General features: G+C 40.5%; 2 protein-coding genes across 4 annotated transcripts in view; one reads left to right on the top strand and one right to left on the bottom strand.

Moving 5' to 3' along the window:
* trpm5 (transient receptor potential cation channel, subfamily M, member 5) overlaps positions 1-4493 on the top strand; it is a 174097-nt gene extending 169604 nt beyond the window's left edge. Inside the window, exons 27-29 of the mRNA XM_061887264.1 lie at positions 3229-3301; positions 3382-3472; positions 3592-4493. Of these exons, the coding sequence (XP_061743248.1) occupies positions 3229-3301; positions 3382-3472; positions 3592-3662 (235 nt within the window). The 3' untranslated portion in view covers positions 3663-4493. The remainder of the gene's footprint in view (positions 1-3228; positions 3302-3381; positions 3473-3591) is intronic.
* Positions 1656-22842, bottom strand: part of traf6 (TNF receptor-associated factor 6) — a 24313-nt gene continuing 3126 nt past the window's right edge. Inside the window, exons 2-9 of one of the 3 annotated variants that reach the window (XM_061887275.1) lie at positions 22070-22392; positions 21839-21989; positions 21003-21161; positions 20817-20888; positions 18229-18306; positions 13894-14196; positions 11760-12396; positions 1656-3335 (exon numbers count right to left, since the gene is read on the bottom strand). In XM_061887275.1, the coding sequence (XP_061743259.1) occupies positions 11806-12396; positions 13894-14196; positions 18229-18306; positions 20817-20888; positions 21003-21161; positions 21839-21989; positions 22070-22392 (1677 nt within the window). In that variant the 3' untranslated portion in view covers positions 1656-3335; positions 11760-11805. Of the gene's footprint in view, positions 3336-7797; positions 12397-13893; positions 14197-18228; positions 18307-20816; positions 20889-21002; positions 21162-21838; positions 21990-22069; positions 22393-22842 lie in introns of those variants that run through there. The other 2 variants (XM_061887274.1, XM_061887273.1) reach the window with 2 other exon arrangements.

Raw genomic sequence — 22842 nt, 5'->3', positions numbered from 1 at the left:
GCCACTGGTCCTTTATTCAGCTCCCTCCCTTCAGGTCCAGGTGCGCTGATTGCTGATCGCCCACAGCCTTGCCGGCATGTGGGCGCTTCCCGAGGTGCGGCAAGGAGAGTGCAAAGACCAGTAATAATGCCCTTTTGTGCCTTTCTTCCTCCCCATGCTGTTTTTGCCTGTATGTGTGCGTGCTGACACACTCAACATCATGCGCCTCGGCTCTGTACGTCCCCGTTGAACAGCAGCATGCAGATAAAAAAAAAGTACAGGTACTTTTCAAAGTAGTATAGTATTGTTTTTAATTCATTAGTATCATAGTGGGCTTCACGGTGGCAGGGGGGTTAGTGCGTCTGCCTCACAATACGAACTTCCTGCAGTCCTGGGTTCAAATCCAGGCACGGGATCTTTCTGTGTGGAGTTTGCATGTTCTCCCCGTGAATGCGTGGGTTCCCTCCGGGTACTCCGGCTTCCTCCCACTTCCAAAGACATGCACCTGGGGATAGGTTGATTGGCAACACTAAATTGGCCCTAGTGTGTGAATGTGAGTGTGAATGTGGTCTGTCTATCTGTGTTGGCCCTGCGATGAGGTGGCGACTTGTCCAGGGTGTACCCCGCCTTCCGCCCGATTGTAGCTGAGATAGGCGCCAGCGCCCCCCGCGACCCCGAAAGGGAATAAGCGGTAGAAAATGGATGGATGGATAGTATCACAGTACAGTATGAGTACTGGTATACCATACAAGGCTATTAGTGATGAATTGCACATCTGCATTGGGCAAGGTGAGGATGTTTGGTGGCGTTCCAATGAGATTTACGAAGACGACTGCCTGAAGAAAACATGCTGATTTCCACAGTCATGGATGATATGGAGCTGCATGTCATGTAATGGCACTTGGGAGATAGCTGTCATTACATCTTTAACGAATACACAAGTCTACGTTGATATTTTGGACACTTGTCTCACTCCATCCATCGCAAGGGTGTTTGTTGATGATGACATCATTTTTCAAGACGAAAATGCATCTTGCCATCGAGCAAAAACAGTGAAAACTTTCCTCGAAGAAAGACACATACAGGCAATGTCATGGCCTGGAAATTGTCCGGATTTCAAGCAAACTGAAAATCCCTGGTGGAAAATGAAGAAAATGATCCGTGACGAGACTCCAACCTGCAATCGGAGAAAGTTGGAGCAAGAGTGATGAGTAGTACTGTTTGTCACTGGTGAAGTCCATGCCTCAGAGACTGCAAGCTGGCATAAAAGCCAGAGAGGTCGTGCAACAAAGTACTAGTGTTGTGTTTTTTGTTTCTTTTTTTTCATGATTCCATCATTTTAACCTCAGAACCGACTCTATAGTTTTTTTTCACTCTGCTTGATCTAAAAATGAATCAGTTACTGACTATAATGAGCTGTTAGGGACATCATTCAGAATGACCTCTTACATACACGACTGAAACGCTCTCACACACACTACGAAAACACTCATACACACTACTGTAATCCTCTCTCACAAACTACTGACATTTTATTCTCTCATATGCACTACTGAAATCCTTTCGGGCGGTATAGCTCGTTTGATGGAGTGGCCGTGCCAGCAACTTAAGGGTTCCAGGTTCGATTCCCTCTTTCGCCATACTAGTCACTGCCATTGTGTCTTTGGGCAAGACACTTTACTCACCTGCTCCCAGTGCCACCCACACTGGTTTAAATGGAACTTAGATATTGGGTTTCACTATGTAAAGCGCTTTGAGTCACTAGAGAAAATAGCTATATAAATACAATTCACTTCACTTTCACACACACTACTGAATTTTTTTCTCTCACACACTACTGAAACGCTCAGATGCACACTACTAAAACGCTCTCACACACTACTAAAACACTCATACACACTACTGATTTTTTTGTCTTTCACACACACTACTTAAACACTCTCACACAAACAACTGAATTTGTCTCTCTCTCACACAAACAACTGCATTTTTTCTCTCTCACACACACTACCGAAACGCTCTCACACGCACTAGTGATTTTTTTCCTCTCACACACACAGTACTGAAACTCTCTCACACAAACAACTGATTTTTTTCTCTCACATATACACTACTGAAACGCTGTCACTCACACTACAAAAACACTCTCAAACACACTACTGAAATCCTTTCATACACACTAGTGGAATCCTCTCTCACAAACAAACATTTTATTCTCTCACACGCACACTACTGAAATCCTTTCACACACACTACTGAAGTCCTCTCGTACACAATACCGAAATCCTCTCCCACACACTACTGATTTTTTTTTCTCTCACACACACTACCGAAATCCTCTCCCACACACTGATTTTTTTTTCTCTCACACACACTACTGAATGACTCTCACACAAGCAACTGATTTTTTTTCTTTCACACCCGACTGAAACGCTCTTATATGCACTAGTGATTTTTTTCTCTCTCCCGCACACACTACTAAAATGCTCTCACACAAACAACTGATTTTTTTTTCTCTCACGCACACAACTGAAACCCTCTCACGCCCACGACTAAAACACTCTTATACACACGACTGAAGTCCTCTCATACACACTACTGGAATGCTCTCTCACAAACTACTGACATTTTATTCTTTCACACACACTACTGAAGTCCTCTCATACACAATACCGAAACCCTCTCTAACACACTACTGATTTTTTTTTCTCTCACACACACTACTGAAACACTCTCATACACTCTAGTGATTTTTATTCTCACACACACTACTGAAACACTCTCACACTAACAACTGCATTTTTTCTCTCAGACAGTACCATAACACTCCTACACACTACTGATTTTTTTTTTCTCACACACACTACTGAAACGCTCTCATACACGATAGTGATTTATTTTTTCTCACACACTACTGAAACACAGGACTAAAACACTCTTATACACACTATTGAAATACTCTCAAACACACTATTAAAATCCTGTCATACGCACTACTGAAATCCTCTCTTCCACACTACAGAAATGTTGTTCTCTCAAACACACCACTGAAATTCTTTCACACACATTATTGAAATTAGTTTTCTCTCAAGGACACTACTAAAATTTTTTCCTACACACTACTGAAAACAAACTGTATGACTTGGTGGTAACCATACAGAATATACAAATAAACCCACGAAAAAAATGTACATGGATAATGCATCGTTTTACAACAATTCAGTATCCGTGTGTCTATTTGCTGTTAAGGGTTCAAAGCTTGCTGAGGATTATCGGCGGGGTTAAGGACCAAGAGAAACGCCTGGCGTCCATGGAGGCACAAGTATGCCTTTTCCTCATCCCATAAAGAAATCCGTCTGTAAGAAATGAACACACATCACATCTTTTGACTTGTACGTGCAGGTCCGATACTGTGGCGAGGTGTTGTCTTGGATGGCAGAGTGCTTTGCTCTGAGCACTCTGAAATGTGGGGAAAAGGCCCCGGCTGCTCCAAGTAAGTGGGAATCCAAACAATTCTTTTTTTTTTTTTTCTAAAACCGTTATCACCATACCATTAATCGATATTTTTATCTGAAATAATAGACCACTATATGGTCGTCATGTCTTTGGCAGGCTGCACTGACGCCCATCAAATCCAACCCAAGAAAAAAAGACAAATACGCAAATGTCACACTGACGATTAGTATAGGCATGATCTATTTTTAGATATTTTTGAGAATGATTTGTACTTAAGTTGCTCGTTTGAGTTATATTCTGTTCAATAGTTTGAACATTGTAGGTCAGGAGTGTCCTAAGTGCTGCCCGCAGCAAATTTTTTCAACAATCGTTAGCATTTTAATTTGGATTAAAAAAAAAATGGTAAAGGACACCTTGCAGGGCTGGTCAATTTGATTTTTTCCCCCTATAAACGTATATGTATATATAAATATATACATACAGTATATGTGTATATATGTATTAGTGTTGTCCCAATACCAATATTTTGGTACCGGTACTAAATAAAGGGAATCACAAAAAATGGCATTATTTGCTTCATTTTAACAAAAAAATCTTACGGTACATTAAATATACGTTTCTTATTGCAATTGTGTCCTTAAATAAAATAGTGAACATACCAGACAACTTGTCTTTTAGTAGTAAGCAAACAAAGGTCTCTAATTTAGTGAAGTGAAGTGAATTATATTTCTATAGCGCTTTTCTCTAGTGACTCAAAGCGCTTTACACAGTGAAACCCAATATCTAAGTTACATTTAAACCGGTGTGGGTGGCACTGGGAGCAGGTGGGTAAAGTGTCTTGCCCAAGGAATACTACTAGGTACTAGGATGGCGGAAGCGGGAATCGAACCTGCAACCCTCAAGTTGCCGGCACGGCCACTCTACCAACCGAGCTATGACATATGCAATAACATATTATGTCATTTTCCATTCTATTATTTTGTCAAAATTATTAAGGACAAGCGGTAGAAAATTAATTATTAATCTACTTACCGGTACTTTTTAGAGGCGGTATAGTACCAAACATGATTCATTAGTATACTTGTACTGGTATACCGTACAACCCTAATATGTATGTATGTATGTATGTATATATATATATATATATATATATATGTAGGTGTGGGAAAAAAAAAAATCACAAGACTACTTCATCTCTACAGAACTGTTTCATGAGGGGTTCCCTCAATCATCAGGAGATTTTAATGGAAGCATTCACATACAATGGTTTATATAGGGCACAGAGTGGGTGGGTACAAGCAGGCGTAGGGCGTGGTGATTGGCTCATGTGTTACCTAGGAGGTGTTTCCGTCTGTGGCGGCATGTTGAAATGATTTCACTGCGCTTGTTGAGGGATGATAGATCTGGATGATATATAATAAACAGTTTCTCTTTTAAGCATAGGTTGCATCTTTTATTACCACTGTTGTAAGGTGTGCTGGATGCAAGAATTTGCCATGTTATTGAATATTCAACATTATTGTCTTTGAGGTTCCAAATGTGTTTGCTGAGTTCTGTAGAATTCCGCAAAGTCTGGTTTCTAAAGGAGGCGTTGTGATTATTCCATCTTGTTTTGAACGCTCCTTCGGTTAATCCTACGTACGTGTCGGATGTGTTAATGTCCTTGCGTGTCACCTTTGCTTGGTAAACGACTGATGTCTGTAAGCACCTTCCGTTGAGAGGGCAATCAGGTTTCTTGCGACAGTTACATTCATTATTGGTTTCAGAGTCGTTTAGTCTGGGGGTAGGCAGTCCTTTTGCAATTGCTTTGTTGTGGTTTGAAATGATTTGTTGTATGTTATTCATACAGCTGTAGCTCAATTTAATGTTGTTCTTGTTGAATATTTTTCTTAGGGTGTTGCCTTTGGGGAAGTGTTTGTCGATCAGAGTGAGGAACTTGCGGCCGATGTTGGTTGAGACGTCTTTGCTGAATGGGGGGTTGTACCAGATGATGTTGTTTCGTTTTCTGCTCTTTTTTGGTTGGTTTCCTGGAGTGGGTTCATAGGTGAGGGTGAAGTTGTATCCGCTTTCATCAAGTGCTTTCTGGTACGGGGGGGTTGCTTGGTCGAATTCAGCTTTGCTAGATGACAGCATCGATAGCCTTTTATTAATTCCGGTAGGTATTCTTTTCGTGGTGGTGGGTGGGTGGTTGCTGTAATGGTGCATGTATTGGAGTGTTGTGTTGGGTTTCGTGAATGGTTGGTAGCTGTTATTTCTCAGGTTGAAAGTGACGTCGAGGAAGTTGACGGTTTGCTTGTTGGCTTCAATCGTGATCCGTAGGCCGTTTTCTTTGAAGATTTGGCATATGCGCTTCTTGGTGTTCTCGCTGCTCCTTGGCGAGGCGCGGCACACTGCCAGTCCGTCATCACGGTAAGTACCAAGGTTCAGGTTGAGGCTAGCAAGCTGGGAGAGGAGGAAACTCCCAACGAGTTCGCACGTTTCTGCTCCGTCAAAACTCCCCATATATAAACCATTGTATGCGAATGCTTCCATTAAAATCTCCTGATGATTGAGGGAACCCCTCATGAAACAGTTCTGTAAAGATGAAGTAGTCTTGTGATTTTTTTTTTTTTTTCCCCACACCTACATATTGCGCTCTACCACGGTATCGAGCACTATTCTCTGGATAATCCAATCAAGACATATATATATATATATATATATATATATATATATATATATATATATATATATATATATATATATATGTATGTGTGTGTATATGTGTGTATACATATTTATATGTGTGTATATATATATATATATATATATATATATATATGTGTGTACGTGTATATATGTGTGTATATATTTATATGTGTAAATATATATATGTATATATTTATATTTATACATGCATATACATATATGCATATGTATATGCATATATGTATTAGGTTCGTGCGGTATACCGGTACTAGTATAGTACCGCGATACTAATTAATCATAATCGATACTACACCGCCTCTGAAAAGCACTGGTTTCTGCCTTTTAAAAAAAATAAAAATAAAAAACAGGCATGTCGCACCCTTTTTTTTATTTATTTTTTATTAAAAAGGCATGACGTCGCACCGTTATCACATTGATGGTTTTACGAGCAGAGGAGCATGTTCGGCAGCGCACAATCACGGAATACTTAGAAGCAGACACAGTGTGCAGACAAAAAAATGGGAGAACGGACGTTTTGGCTTAAAAACTAATGTTAAAGATGAAACTATGACACTAAAATGCCCACCGGATGAGGTGCTTTGAGACATAGCAGCTAATGTCCATCCACATTCTGCAGTGTTTTAGCTATTACTGAATCACTAATCCTTGTCTCCATGGCGATGAATAAAGTAAGTTTATTACAAGTATCATCCCTGCAGGACGAATAATAGCTAAACATGCAATAGCTCACCGGCATCACCGCTAACAAAAGATAGCGCTCCTGAATGTAAACACATGTGGATCGACACCAAGAAAAATAGCGTATTTAGTCAATACTACTATGATTACATCAATATTTTTTATCGTCACAAAATAATTTTTTAAAATTTATATTATGTTTATAAACTCAGGAAATATGTCCCTGAACAGGAAGACTTTGAATATGACCAATGTATGATCCTGTACTTGGTATCGGATCGATACCCAAATTTGTGGTATCATCCAAAACTAATGTAAAGTATCAAACAACAGAAGAGTAAGTGATTATTACATTTTAACTGAAGTGTCCATAGAACATGTTAAAAGAGAAAGTAAGCAGTTATTAACAGTAAATGAACAAGTAGATAATCAATTTTCTACCGCTTGTCCTTCACGATTTTGACAAAATAAATGAATAAAAAATGACACAATATCTTATTGTATACTGTATGTCGGCAGCCAAATTAGAAGCCTTTTTTTGCTAAGTACTAATAAAAGACAAGTTGTCTTGTATGTTCAATATTTTATTTAAGGACTAAATTGTTGATTGCAATAAGAAACATGTTTAATGTACTATAGGATTTTTTTGTTAAAATAAAGCCAATCATGCCTTTTTTTTGTGATCCCCTTTATTTAGAAAAGTAAAACACATTTTGGTCACGCGGAACAACCCTTATTTGGATATATATATATATATATATATATATATATATATATATATATATATATATATATATATACATATACTGTTATTATTACACACACACACACACACATATATCATTTTTAGCACCCTAACAACACAACTGACATCAGCTTGGCTTCGGTTAGGAAAAAAATTACCTTAACATCCCTAACATTTGAACCCGCTGTTTTAAACACGAATAAAAGTGACATGGAAAAGAGCAAACAAAATTGGAATGTCATCTCTTACAGTAAGCTTATTTAATTCAGCCTTTAGGCGCTCTGAATTTTTTCTTGTCACACTGATCAGTCGTCTTTTTATCTTAGGCCAGCTGTGAACAAAAACAACATGAACAACTTTTCACTTTGTGTGTTTACATTTCACTGACAAAAAACAAAAAAAAACATAGCAACCAAAATGGGTTAGTTATTTCTACATAACAATGTGCTTCATAATACATGTTAAGGCAAAATAGGGAGACGTCCAAGCAAAATTTTAAGATTAACCCTTTTTAAAAAGCAATAACCCTAAATATGTAGCATTTCAGTCAATAATAGTACATTTAGTAGGCGAAATAAGGCTTGAGAAGGGTGAGTGTGGGCTGTTTTGTTCAAAATTAAAACATGATTTTACTTCAGAAATCTGCATGTACTACAAAATAAGAATCCACAGTGTTACCTTGTAATAACAATCAGTTTATAGTAGCGGTGCACAAAAAAAAAAAAAAAAAAAATCACGATTTTTATTCATCTTTTTTCTAAATCAATTCATAATTTTCAAAAATACATTTATCCATTTTCTACCGCTTGTCCCATTAATCAATTAAAAAAAAAAAAATACAATAATAAATAAAGTTGTTTGGAGGACATCCCCATGTAACCAGAAAACCCTGTAACTGTTTTAAAAATGTTTTACTATACCAAACACTACATTGCGGAAATCAAGTTCAATCGATACGTCATTTCTCATTTTTAGGCGGAAAATGCAGGACCATGACCACAGTCGCCCCGAGCCACTTCAAATGTTGCAGCTTTATCAATATTGTCCTTAATAAAATCATGTCACTGTTTGAATCCCGCCTATAGTCAAAACATGCATATGTATGCACACGTTTCAAACCCCAAAACCAGTGAAGTTGGCACGCTGTGTAAATGGTAAATAAAAACAGAATACAATGATTTGCAAATCCTTTTCAACTTATATTCCATTGAATAGACTGCAAAGACAAGATACTTAACGCTCGAACTGGAAAACTTGATTTTTTGCAAATATTAGCTCATTTGGAATTTGGTTCCTGCAACACGTTTCAAAAAAAGCTGGCACAAGTGGCAAAAATGACTGAGAAAGTTGAGAAATGCTCATCAAACAGTTATTTGGAACATCCCACAGGTGAACAGGCTAATTGGTAACAGGTGGGTGCCATGATAGGGTATAAAAGTAGCTTCCATAAAATTCTCAGTCATTCACAAACAAGGATGGGGTGAGGGTCACCACTTTGTGAACAGATGCCTAAGGAAATTGTCCAACAGTTTAACAACAACATTTCTTAACGAGCTATTGCAAGGAATGTAGGGATTTCACAATTTAAGGTCCGTAAAATCATCAAAAGGTTCAGAGAATCTGGAGTAATCACTGCACGTAACATTGAATGCCCGTGACCTTGGATCCCTCAGGCATCAAAGTGACATCTGCGTGTAAAGGATATCACCACATTGGCTCAGGAACACTTCAGAAAACCAGCGTCAGTAACTACAGTCTGTCACTACATCTGTAAGTGCAAGTTAAAACTCTACTTTACAAAGAGAAAGCTATTTATCAACAACACCCAGAAACGCCGCCGGCTTCACTGGGCCCCGAGCTCATCTCAGATGGACTGATTCAAAATGGAAAAGTGTTCTGTGGTCTGACGAGTCAACATTTCACCTGAAAAGCTTCAAAAATTGGTTTCCTCAGTTCCCAAACGTTTAGTGAGTGTTGTCAAAAGGAAAGGCCATGTAACACAGTGGTAAAAATGCCCCTGTGCCAACTTTTTTGCTGCCATTAAAGTCTAAGTTAATGATTTGCAAAAAAAAAAAAAAAAAAAAGTTTCTCAGTTCAAACATTAAATATCTTCTTGTCTTTGCAGGCTAGTCAATTGAATATAAATAGAAAGGGATTTGCAAATTATTGTATTCTGTTTTTATTTACGAATGATACAACATGCCAACTTCACCGGTTTTGTACACAGTTTTGGCCCAAGTTAAGCATTTACTAGCATAAAAAAAAATCTAAGGTAATTGTGTTCAAGAACTGTGTCTATACTGCTGTACTTAGTATCATTATATTGGGTAAAACAAGTGAAAGTTGACTATAAGCCTGTTATTTCATGCCTAAAGGGCTTTAATAATGTTTAAACTGTCTTTTAAAGGTCATAAAAAATAGGGACAAATTGGACATGCAAAGCTTATTGAAAGACGTGCGAATATGCAGAACATTTCAGAATTGAAATTAGACCGCATTTAGGAGCTGATAATATACAGTAAGTACAGTGTTGCCTCAGTTTACCTACACCCCGATTATCGCATGATTTGTTTTCTTGAATGTTCTTTAAATTATCGCCCCGGTTGTCGTGTACCGTCAGAGTTAGCGTACGGCCAAACAATATGTGCATCATCCCGTGAAATCGAAGGACCAAAGAAAGTTGCGAGTACTAGCACTTTAACAAAGGTGGGAAACACTGTTTCGTGGAAAAGTACAAAGGTGGCGTTCTTCTTGGCTCTTCTACCTCCCTCTCCGCTCATCCTCATCTTCGCCAACAAGTCTTCAATAAAAGGTAAATATGATGTTTGTTACATTTTGCATAGAAACTAATTATTCTTTATTTATGGAGGTTCATTTGTGTGTTATTACAAAAGCTTATTTAAACACTAACTATTTTTTTATGTCAAATAATGCTGAACATTTCATTGAATAAAATTTTTTTGTAAAATGTGTTCAAATACAGTGTTTTAAAATTCAGTGTAAAAGAATTCGGCGCAGAAATATTTGTTGCTTCAAGACGTCACGTGACTTCAAACTTGACATCTCATTGGCCCGATTGATTTCGTCAGTCCCGAATTAACGGTATTTTGAAGCAACCAATATTTCCGCAATGATTTTTTTTTTTTTTACACTGAATTTTAAAACACTGTATATTTCCTTTTTGTTGTCAGCAGAATTTGAACAATTCAGTGTCCAAAAAAAGCTTTCGCAATAAAGACACTACTGAACTTCCATATCAGTGATTCTCAAACTGTGGTTGTGGTTTGCCCCCCCAAAAAAAATCCATCCATCCATTTTCTACCGCTTATCCCCTTTGTGGTTGCTGGGGGCGCTGGAGCCTATCTCAAAGCACTTAATTAAATATTCAAACACAGTGTTACCGTTCAAACTGTGTGTAATATTGCAGTGTCCAAAATATTAAATATACTTGTTAAATAAAAAATTTGGCTTATTTTTATTGAATGCTTAGGCCTATTGTGCAACTGTGTTTTACTGTTGGTCAGTATGGTGGTAAATGGATTTGGGGCGCTGGAGCCTATCTCAAAGCACTTAATTAAATATTCAAACACAGTGTTACCGTTCAAACTGTGTGTAATATTGCAGTGTCCAAAATATTAAATACACTCGTTAAATAAATTGTTTTTATTGAATACTTAGGCCTATTGTGCAACTGTGTTTTACTGTTGGTCAGTATGGTGGTAAATGGATTTTTTTGAAGTGGTACTTGGTGAAAAACGTTTGAGAACCCATTCATACATTTTCTACCGCTTATTCCCTTTGGGGTCGCGGGGGGCGCTGGTGCCTATCTCAGCTACAATGGGGCGGAAGGCGGGGTACACCCTGGACAAGTCGCCACCTCATCGCAGGGCCAACACAAACAGACAGACAACATTCACACACTAGGGCCAATTTAGTGTTGCCAATCAACCTATCCCCAGGTGCATGTCTTTGGAGGTGGGAGGAAGCCGGAGTGCCCGGAGGGAACCCACGCGTTCACGGGGAGAACATGCAAACTCCACACAGAAAGATCCCGAGCCCGGGATTGAACCCAGGACTACTCAGGACCTTCGTATTGTGAGGCAGACGCACTAACCCCTCTGCCACCGTGAAGCCCTGTTGTTTGAGAACCACTGCTTTAAATTCTTAAATGTCTTGTTTTCTTTTTGAATACCTTTTTCAATGGCATGACTGACATGCACGTTTATTCCCGGGATGCTTCAGGTCCCTTCGGGTCCTCTGGGTTGCACCTGAAGTCCCTCGCGGTAGCACGTGTCAAAACGTGTGGTGACCTCGCAGCGGATGAGGAGGGTGTCGTCCTTGACGAAGGCTCGCTGATTCAGCTGCTGCAGGTGCAAGAAAGTCACGTAGCCGAACCCTTTGGGGTTGCGCGGGATGGTAGGCCTCTGGAAGGCTTGAAGGTCCGGCTTGGACTCCATCACCTCCATGTGGTGGTGCGCGTCGGGGCCCTGGTCCAGGATGGCGAGGCGGATGGTGCCCTGGAAGGGCCAGGTGAGTTGTTCGTCGAAGGCTCCTTGCATGGTGTGGACAAAGAGGGAGATGTAGTTGGAACATCGCGGGGCATTGGGAGTTTGTATGTGAAGGCGCAGGCACAGTTTGTAGCCCGGCCGGCCCGTGTAGAAGCCCGGGCTGTGCTCGATCACAGGCAGGCCCGCTTCTTGGTTGCGCAGGTGGGTGGAAAAGGCGTTGAGACGCCAGATGAAGATGCCGTTACATTGCTGGGCCCCCAGCTCCTTCACGGTCTCCTCCAGCATAGACACCTTTCGCTGGAGCTCTGCAAGCTGCCCCACCTGTGCGACAAGAGGGGGATAAGAACAAAGTTTTCAACTGTTTGTGGAAACTTTCCTTATTTGTGTTGCTTAAAGGCCTACTGAAATGAGATTTTCTTATTTAAACGGGGATAGCAGGTCCATTCTATGTGTCATACTTGATCATTTTTGCTGAAAGGATTTGGTAGAGAACATTGACAATAAAGTTCGCAACTTTTGGTCGCTAATAAAAAAGCCTTGCTTGTACCGTAAGTAGCAGACGATGTACGCGTGACATCACGGGTTGTAGGGCTCCTCACATTGTTTACAATCATAGCCAGCAGCAGCTAGAGCTATTCGGACCGAGAAAGCGACAATTTCCCCATTAATTTGAACGAGAATGAAAGATTTGTGGATGAGGAATTTTAGAGTGAAGGACTAGAAAAAAAAAAAGGCGATTGCAGTGGGAGCGATTCAGATGTTATTAGACACATTTACTAGGATAATTCTGGAAAATCCCTTATCTGCCTATTGTGTTGCTAGTGTTTTAGTGAGATTAAATAGTACATGAAAGTCGAAGGGGTGTCGCCACGGTTGTGTTGACGCCAGAGTCTCTGAGGGACGTCACGGCAGCTGCAGCAGGACGGAAGCTCAGCTGATGTCTCCGGTAAGAGGCAACTTATTACCACAAATTTCTCACCGAAAACTGCCGATTGACATGTAGTCGGGATCCATGTTCGCTTGACCGCTCTGTTCCATAGTAAAGCTTCCATCCATCCATTTTCCTACCGCTTATTCCCTTTTGGGGTCGCGGGGGGCACTGGCGCCTTAGTAAAGCTTCATCTTTGGGAATTTTAATTGTGTGGCTAAAGGCTATACGCTTCCCACCTCCATCTTTCTACTTTTACTTCTCCATTATTAATTGAACAAATTGCAAAAGATTCAGCAACACAGATGTCCAGAATACTGTGTAATTATGCGATTAAAGCAGACTACTTATAGCTTGGATCGGGCTGGAAAATAATGTCCGCAACAACTGGTGACGTCAAACGCACGCATCATCATACTGCAACGTTTTCAACACGACACTTGGCGGGAAATTTAAAATTGCAATTTAGTAAACTAAAAAGGCCTTATTGGCATGTGTTGCAATGTTAATATTTCATCATTGATATATAAACTATCAGACTGCGTGGTCAGTAGTAGTGGGTTTCAGTAGACCTTTAAAGCTAGTTTACCGGTTAGCTTAGCTGCTCCTGAAATGCTCTCTGTGTATGACATGTTTAGCCTCATCCTCCAGTGATAAGGTTACGTAAGATACAAAGAAATGCAGTTTAATTGTAATGGAGATGATTATTACGAACTTGTATTGTGGATGGAGACACACAATTAGCTGCTAAGAACTTGTATGCAGGGGGACTAAAATAAACACAGTGTCAGCCAGAGATAGCACTAATCGGCAATGGTGATCATGGAGTTTTTCACAAAAATCAGTATTGGCTCATCCCTAGTGTGGACATGCAAAATGAAGCATTGTACCCGAGTATCATTCAAGATGATGAGCTCACGGAGCTGGTGATCCTGTTTCACTAAACGTCCGTCCATTTCCCGGATCCTCAGCATCTCTTCGCTATGCTGACATGGTGCACTGCTGCTGCAGCTCGCAGCTCCCCGACAGGATGATGGGGACACCGCGGCGGCCCCTCGATCCCCACAAGAAACCGGAGAAAGTGATTTTGGCGCCGTGCCGTTGAGGCAGAGGCTGTGCAAGAACTCCGCCATGTAGTGCATGTGCATCTGGGTGAAATCTTGCATGTGTTGAGCCAGGTTGTGGCGTTGCATCTATGAAGGATTACACACATTGTTAAAGGGGAACTTCACTTTTTGGTTCACAATTATGAGAGACGAGAACATACATCATAAAGATGATGAAAAGAAAGCTTGGAAGATGCGGCTAATGGGAGTCACCGTTGCAGCCTTCTAAGCCCTCTGAGATAACGTTCTAAACCCTCTAACGTTTTATATACAGACTGCAAGTCTATATATAATGTAGCAACAGACATAGGGCTGGGCGATATATAGATATACTCCATATATCGCGGGTTTGTCTCTGTTCGATATAGAAAATGACTATATCGTGATATTCGAGTATACATTCTCACGCTGCGTTCATTACACTACAGCAGACCTGGGCAAATTAAGGCCCGTTAAGCTATTCAGTCAGGCCTGCCGGACATTCCCAAATAATTTTTTTAGATCTTTCAGATTGAAACTGTAGCCGCCATTATGATGTGCAGTGATGTTTTCAAACTAACATAAGTCTTGAACTATACAAAGTATTTCAATGGTTGGAATCTGCGCTTTTGCATGACATACAGCGGGGCAAAAAGGTATTTAGTCAGCCACCGATTGTGCAAGTTCTCCCACTTAAAATGATGACACAGGTCTGTAATTTTTAGCATAGGTACACTTCAAATGTGAGAGACAGAATGTGAAAAAATATCCAGGAATTTACATTGTAGGAATTTTAAAGAATTTATTTGTAAATTATGGTAGAATATAAGTATTTGGTCAAACATTCAAAGCTCTAACTGATGGAAGGAGGTTTTGGCTCAAAATCTCACGATACATGGCCCCATTCATTCTTTCCTTATCACGGATCAATCGTCCTGTCCCGTTAGCAGAAAAACAGCCCTAAAGCATGATGTTTCCACCCCCATGCTTTACAGTAGGTGTGGTGTTCTTGGGATGCAACTCAGTATTCTTCTTCCTCCAAACACGACGAGTTGAGTTTATACCAAAAAGTTCTCTTTTGGTTTCATCTGACCACATGACATTCTCCCAATCCTCTGCTGTATCATCCATGTATCAATTTTGGTATAAACTCAACTCGTCGTGTTTGGAGGAAGAAGAATAGTGAGTTGCATCCCAAGAACACCACACCTACTGTGAAGCATGGGGGTGGAAACATCATGCTTTGGGGCTGTTTTTCTGCTAAGGGGACAGGACGATTGATACGTGTTAAGGAAAGAATGAATGGGGCCATGTATCGTGAGATTTTGAGCCAAAACCTCCTTCCATCAGTGAGAGCTTTGAATGGTTGACCAAATACCTATTTTCCACCATAATTTACAAATAAATTCTTTAAAATTCCTACAATGTGAATTCCGGGATTTTTATTTTCACATTCTGTCTCTCACAGTTGAAGTGTACCTATGATGAAAATTACAGACCTCTGTCATCATTTTAAGTGGGAGAACTTGCACAATCGGTGGCTGACTAAATATTTTTTTGCCCCACTGTACTAGTTACTATGGTAATCTAAGTCACAACAGCTGAGACGAGACACCAAGCAGTGTGGGCGTGGTTCATTTCCACAGAGTGTTTCCAGAGTGGCCAGCCTGAAATGCGGATGTCAGGGACAGATGCAGAAGGAGATTTTACAACAAAGTTCTAAAGCTTAGTGATACATCAGATTGTAGGTGTTTTTTTTTTTACCCTTGGCGTTCATAATTAGTTGTTTGTTGCAATTTTGTTGTGACATTTTTATTTTTGTCAATATTCAGTGTTTGATCATTCATACTTAATATTTTAAAACCCGCATTGTTTATTTTCATGTACATTCGAAGTGTCTCATTCAGTAAAAAATGTTGTAATTCCATTCCGTTTTTTAAGGTGGTCTGTCATAGCGGTTTTAACTTTCAATCAGACATTATTGTGAGGTTTTGTATTAGTGTTCCTGATAATCCAGACACATGTTTTTCTCTGAATTTGGCCCCCAAAGTCAAAATAATTGCCCAGGCCTGCCCTACGGCTTCTTCCCACTCCTTTTTGTGTCTCCTTCTCACAGACAGCAAGCGCACCTTCATACATACGTCACATACTGTCACGTCATACGTCACATACTGTACTGTCACGTCATACGTCACATACGTATACGTCTTCGCCGAGCAGAGAGGTAGCAGCATGGGTAACGTTAGCTGTGATGCTGACGGAGCCGTGCAAGTGGTAATATGAGAAAAAGAAGGTGCGAATCTGGTAAAAAATGAAGGAAGAATTAATTCCCAAGAAAAACAACAGGGCGGTGGTTTGGCTTCAAGTGGGAATATGTCGAACAGACAACCATAATTTTTCAAGTGTGGGGCAAAAGTGTTGCTACAAAAAGTAGCATTACTGCTAATATGTAGCATCATTTGAAAAGTCACCTGCTAGAGAATGAAGAGTGCTTACTCTGCATGTCAACATCTCCATTCGGTGCCACACGCCCACACCATCAAAATGCAGAGGCAAACATTTCCAGATCAACACCGTATGAAAAAACTAGTCAACAACAAAAGGAGATAATGTGCACAGTAAAGTACCACAGAACGAAGGACGAACACAATTTAATTTCCTATTATGCAGCTCATTTTTATTTGACAGTTATGTGTGTGTGTGTGACAATCATTGGTACTTTAACTTAACTTAAAAAGTGCACTTTGATTTTTTGTTGTTTTCATACGTCATCTTAGTGACATCATGCACAAAAGTGCACCAATAGCTTGTTTTAAAATTTATCTGACAATCTTGCACTTTGTTTTGGAAATGACATGAATTTTTGTGCCAATGCTTAATAACTATTTAATAAATACAGTTTAGGGCAATTGACTTAGTTTTAATGTAGACACATAAAATCATCATCCTGCTGTGATTATGTGCATCAAGGGGTAATTCAAGGCTAAGTCAAAATTATTGAGATATATATTGTGTATAGCGATATGGCCTAAAAATAGAGATATTAAAAAAGGCCATATTGCCCAGCCCTAAACAGACATGTTCATAACAATATGTAATATGTACAGTATTTACCGTATTTTGGCCATTTTTTAATCGTTGTCGCGTTGATTTCCATTTCCATAGCAGCGCACTTCCGACTTCTGGCAAAAAATGTGTCCTACTTCCGGAAACAAAGGCGTGTGTCTACTAACCATGGCAGATTCGTTAACAAACAACACAGACGACAATTTTTGAACAAATGAAGATTCATAACCTTATTTTTTTTAACCTGAATATACGGAGGATGAACTGCTGTTTCTAGAAGCCAGCACAAAGGAAGAGTGGGACGTTGGAGCAGACGGAAGCCGAGAGAGTGAGGTGAAAGATACTTCAAGCTGCAAAATTTGGAATTTGAAGCCATGATATTACGACATAAATGGAGTGCTTACTCAACTAAACCGGAAAAAAACGTCCCTGGCCAACTGGACCAAACACACAACTGTCCATCCAGTGAGTCACACTTTATATTGATCACGATACATGCAGCACGTTATGCGTGCTGCATGACAGACAGAATACGCTGTGTGGCTAGCTGTGTACAAACAAAAAATGAAATGTGGGCTAATACTTTACAGATACTGTAATATGATTGTTCATGTTTTTCAGTCAGTACAGATTGATGTCCGATTGCAGTGTTGTACATTACAAGCGCAAACGCGATTTGTGTTGTCTTAGAAGCTATTTATTTCTTGCCTTACATAGCTTTTACGGCTAATACCAAAGCATGCCGATGTGTTGTTATACTTAAAAAATAAAAATAATACAATAACTATGTTGCTATAGCTTAGTTACTAAACAGGTTAGGGCACGTAAATTAAGTATTGTTGACAGTATTTGAATGCATTTTTAAAGTGATTTAAGGGTAGAATTTATTGCTCCCATTAGCTGCATCGCTAACTACCAAGAACAAGACGATTTTTACATGTTAGAATGCAAAAAAAAAACGTTTGTCTTCTTGTCTCTTATGATTGTGAACAATAGGAAAAATTCCCCAAAAAGTGCAGTTCCCCTTTAAAAGTTAGGAAGTTGCATTTTGGACTTTAAAATCAAATCACTTACCCTTTCCTTACATCCAAAGGGGCTAAAAGTGCAGGCAATCGGGGCCTTAGGGCAATCTGTATCACAATGAGAGTCCAACTGTAAAATAAAATCTTTCATTATTCAACTCACAGTTTCAAGCATCACTGCATTGTGACTCAATATCAACATATTCATTTCAAGGACTTTAAATCCCAAAAAATCATTCAACAACCCTTTTAAATGTGATGAATCCCCACCGTGATAACAAAGAAGTGAATCTACTGAACGGCAACTTAAAGGCCTACTGAAACCCACTACTACCGACCACGCAGTCTGATAGTTTATATATCAATGATGAAATATTAACATTGCAACACATGTCAATACGGCCTTTTTAGTTTACTAAATTGCAATTTTAAATTTCCCGCGAAGTATCCTGTTAAAAACGTCGGTATGAAGACACATGCACGTGACGTCTCGGATTGTAGCAGACATTTTTTTCCAGCCCGATCCCAGCTATAAGTAGTCTGCTTTAATCGCATAATTACACAGTATTCTGGACATCTTTGTTGCTGAATCTTTTGCAAATTTGTTCAATTAATTATGGAGACTACAAAGAAGAAAGATGTAGGTGGAAAGCGGTGTATTGCAGCTGCCTTTAGCAACACAAACACAGCCGGTGTTTCCTTGTTTATAGTCCCAAAGGTGAAGCTTTACTATGGAACAGAGCGGTCAAGCGAACGTGGTTCCCGACCACATGTCAACCGGCAGGTTTTGGTGAGAAAATTGTGGTAATAAGTCGGCTCTTACCGTAGACATGAACAGAGCTTGCGTCGTTCATCGTGCACCTGTCAAAGAGGAAGCTGCGGACTTGCTTGCCTCCTCAGACCGGCCGGCCCCGAACGTGGAATGCTTCCACCGTGGAGGAAGGGGAAAAAAAGCTCAGCCCGACCGACTGCCGTCGCTTCGCCTCGTCGAGAAACGTGGCTTTCCTCAGAGACATTGGCAGTCACCACACCCGTGGCCACACCCCTCCGACTTTCAGGTACGACAGTATAATCTCACTACAACACTAGTAACACAATAAGCAGATAAGGAATTTTACAGAATTATCCTAGTACAGGGGTCGGCAACCCGCGGCTCCGGAGCCGCAATCGGCTCTTTGGCCACTCTGATGTGGCCAGCTGCACAATCGCCGACCCCCCCGATTGTTAAAGGGGGATTCCGGTTCTCGGAGCCTCTTCCGGACATCACCCGGGGTCAACATTCTTCGATTTTCACTCGGACAAAAATATTGAGGGCGTGCTTTACTTTTAGCGCCCTCTACATTTTGACGCGTTTCACAAAATAAAGACGACAATGGGAGCCGCAACAATTCTCACGAATAACCGCTGGTGGTCACCCATATAAGAGTAATAAGGGCGTACCATGAAGCCATTGCCTTTAACGCCTTCTACAACATGTACAGACATCTTGCCAGTCCAGTAACATGTTGTATGTGGCTTTCGCAGAAACACGTACACGACTGCAAGGCATACTGGGTGACACAGAGTACACTGAAGGTTGTGATATAAATAATTCTAACACTCTTACTAATATGCACCACACTGTGAACCCACACCAAACCAGAATGACAAACACATTTCGGGAGAAAATCCTCACAGTAACACAACATAAATGCAACACAACAAATACCCAGAATCCTTTGCAGCAATGACTCTTCCTGACTATATTATACACCCCCGCCCACCTCAACCGACGCACGGAAGGAGGGGGGAAGCTGGTTTGGGTGCTAGCAGGGTGTATAATATAGCCTGAAAGAGTCATGAATGCATAGCATTCTGGGTAATTATTATGTTGCGTTTATAATGTGTTACAGCGCGGATGTTCTCCAGAAATGTGTTTGTCATTCTGGTTTGGTGTGGGTTCACAGTGTGGTGCATATTAGTAAGAGTGTTAAAATTGTTTATATCACAACCTTCAGTGTACTCTGTGTCACCCAGTATGCCTAGCAGTCGTGTATGTGTATCTGCGGAAGCCACATACAACATGTTACTGTACTGAGAAGCTGTCTGTACATGTTGTAGAAGGCGTCAAAGGCAATGGCTTCATGGCACGCCCATATTACTGTTATATAGGTGACCACCAGCAGATATTCGCGAGAATGATTGTAGCTCCCTTTGTCTTAGTAAATGTGTCTAATAACATCCAAATTGCTCCAATTGCCCTGTCTTTTTTATTCTTTCTAGTCCTTCACTCTCACTATCCTCAACCACGAATCTTTCATCCTCGCTCAAATTAATGGGGAAATCGTCGCTTTCTCGGTCCGAATCGCTCTCTCTGCTGGTGGCTATGATTGTAAACAATGTGAGGACGTGAGGAGCTCCACAACCCGTGACGTCACGCGCACATCGTCTGCTACTTCCGGTACAGGCAAGGCTTTTTTATTAGCGACCAAAAGTTGAGAACTTTATCGTCGATGATCTCTAATAGATCCGTTCAGCAAATATATGGCAATATCGTGAAATTATCAAGTATGACGCATAGAATGGACCTGCTATCCTCGTTTAAATAAGAAAATCTCATTTCAGTAGGCCTTTAACTGCATGACAGGTGGGATGACTTACCTGGTCTCGAATGAGATCCAGCTCACAGTACCGGCACTTAACGTTAGCAAAGGGACACTGCTGCTCGTGAAGCTGAAAGAGCAACCAAAGCAAATTGAATGAGCGGTAATGGGCCGTCACTGGTGCCACGTGACATGGGAAATAAAACAAGGTGAATACTAGTGCAACAAACAGGATCTGTGGTACCTCTTTCTCCTCGTATACAAAGCTTGCAACGCAGTCTGGACAGCTCATGGGTCTCCTTCGGCACTCTATGATTTTGTGTTCCTCTAAGCAAGTTTTTTTCACAGAATGTTGGCACTGTGGGCAGGGTACGGTCGCAAATGGACACTGTGCTAAATGATTCTGGGGGAGGAGAGAGAATGGAAACCATGTTTGAAGATAAAACACCATTAGTTTAGTCTTTACGATGTTCTTTTGTTCATCTGTCAATAAGTAAAACTGAAATAGATCAAAAGAATGGAAAAATCATCGAAGCAGGATTTGAACTACAGCAAATTGTAATTGTGCTGAGACCGGACTTTTCTGCAAAAAGATGTCAAAGCAGACTTTTGCACTAAGTCCAATGCTACTGTTGTCTTTTGATATCTCTCACATCAACGACTCACCAATGTAGAGTTGAGTTGTTGATGAGGCACAGGAGTTGAATGTGAAGTCCGTTAACAGGTTGTTTTTTCAAAACTTGGTTAACAGGACAGTTGCAGCTACTGTCATTAGCTTTGTTGTTAGCATTACGTATTAGCATAAGACTTAATTTACCACTTTAAGATAAAAACATGTAAAATATGCATTAAAAAAGTGTTATTTTATTCATTTTTTTAACATATCTGCGATGCAATGAAGCCACAATATTTAAAGCGCAAAGTAGCGAGGTACGGCTGTATTTGAAAACGTGACATGACTTTTGTTCAGCTTGGAAAAATGTATACGGATTTTTACCTCCATTACACAGTCAAAGAGTGTGAACTGGCTGAAGTTAAAAAGGGGCATAAAAATTTATAAAAGACTGGCTTATTTCTGACCTCTAAACTTCGGAGTTCCATTTTGTCAGAGCATCCAGCATTTGGACAACGGACAGTGAGGGACAGAATCTCCCGTTTGGCAAAGTTATCAGGAAAGAGCTGGTCTTCTAACAGCATTTCATTGTCCACTGGGCACTTCTGTCCCGTATCCCTGCATGGCAAGAGAAAAACTATCAAGGTAAAACTGCGGTCATGGATTCTGCTTTCAATCCTTATAAACAAACAGCCTACCGAATAGACTTCTCAATGCAGCTCTTGCAGAAACGGTGGCCACAGGGTGTCTGAATGGCGTTCCTGAGAGCCATGAGGCAGATGGGACACTCGTATTTACTCTCCAGCGGCGGGTCAAACTCCACATCATAGCCTTGCAAAATGCCGGTGGACTGGAGACTGGTGCCGCTGTTCATTAAGGTGCCAGGGCTCTCCGACGGGCTATGTACGGACTCTCGTTCCTTTTCCTGCATCGCCAAGGCACAGCCGGACAGCCTGCCGCTAACAGGTCCCTCGTAACTGTCCTCTTCCGAGCTCCTTTTTTGACTATCGAAGCAAGCCATCTGAAGAAGATGGGACAACAATGAGGTAAAAATTATATTATTTCATTATCTTGACTTCAAGATTATCCTCTCCCTCAATGTATGCAGGGGCGTGGCACCAAATTCTGGGCTCCCGTACACAAGATTTTTTGCATGAATTTAGTTGAAAACAGCTTTTTAAACCCACATGCATGGGTGTCCAAACTTTTTGCCCTGGGTGCTGTGTGGGCTAAAAAAAACTTGGTCAAGGGCATACTGTATGTGTGTATACATATATATATATATATATATATATACATATACATATATATCCATCCATCCATCCATTTACTACCGCTTATTCCCTTTCGGGGTCGCGGGGGGCGCTGGCGCCTATCTCAGCTACAATCGGGCGTAAGGCAGGGTACACCCTGGACAAGTCGCCACCTCATCGCAGGGCCAACACAGATAGACAGACAACATTCACACTCA

The sequence above is a fragment of the Nerophis ophidion genome, linkage group LG25 (genome assembly GCF_033978795.1).
Source record: "Nerophis ophidion isolate RoL-2023_Sa linkage group LG25, RoL_Noph_v1.0, whole genome shotgun sequence".
Classification (NCBI taxonomy): domain Eukaryota; kingdom Metazoa; phylum Chordata; class Actinopteri; order Syngnathiformes; family Syngnathidae; genus Nerophis; species Nerophis ophidion.
This window is presented reverse-complemented; position numbering and strand designations above follow the sequence as displayed.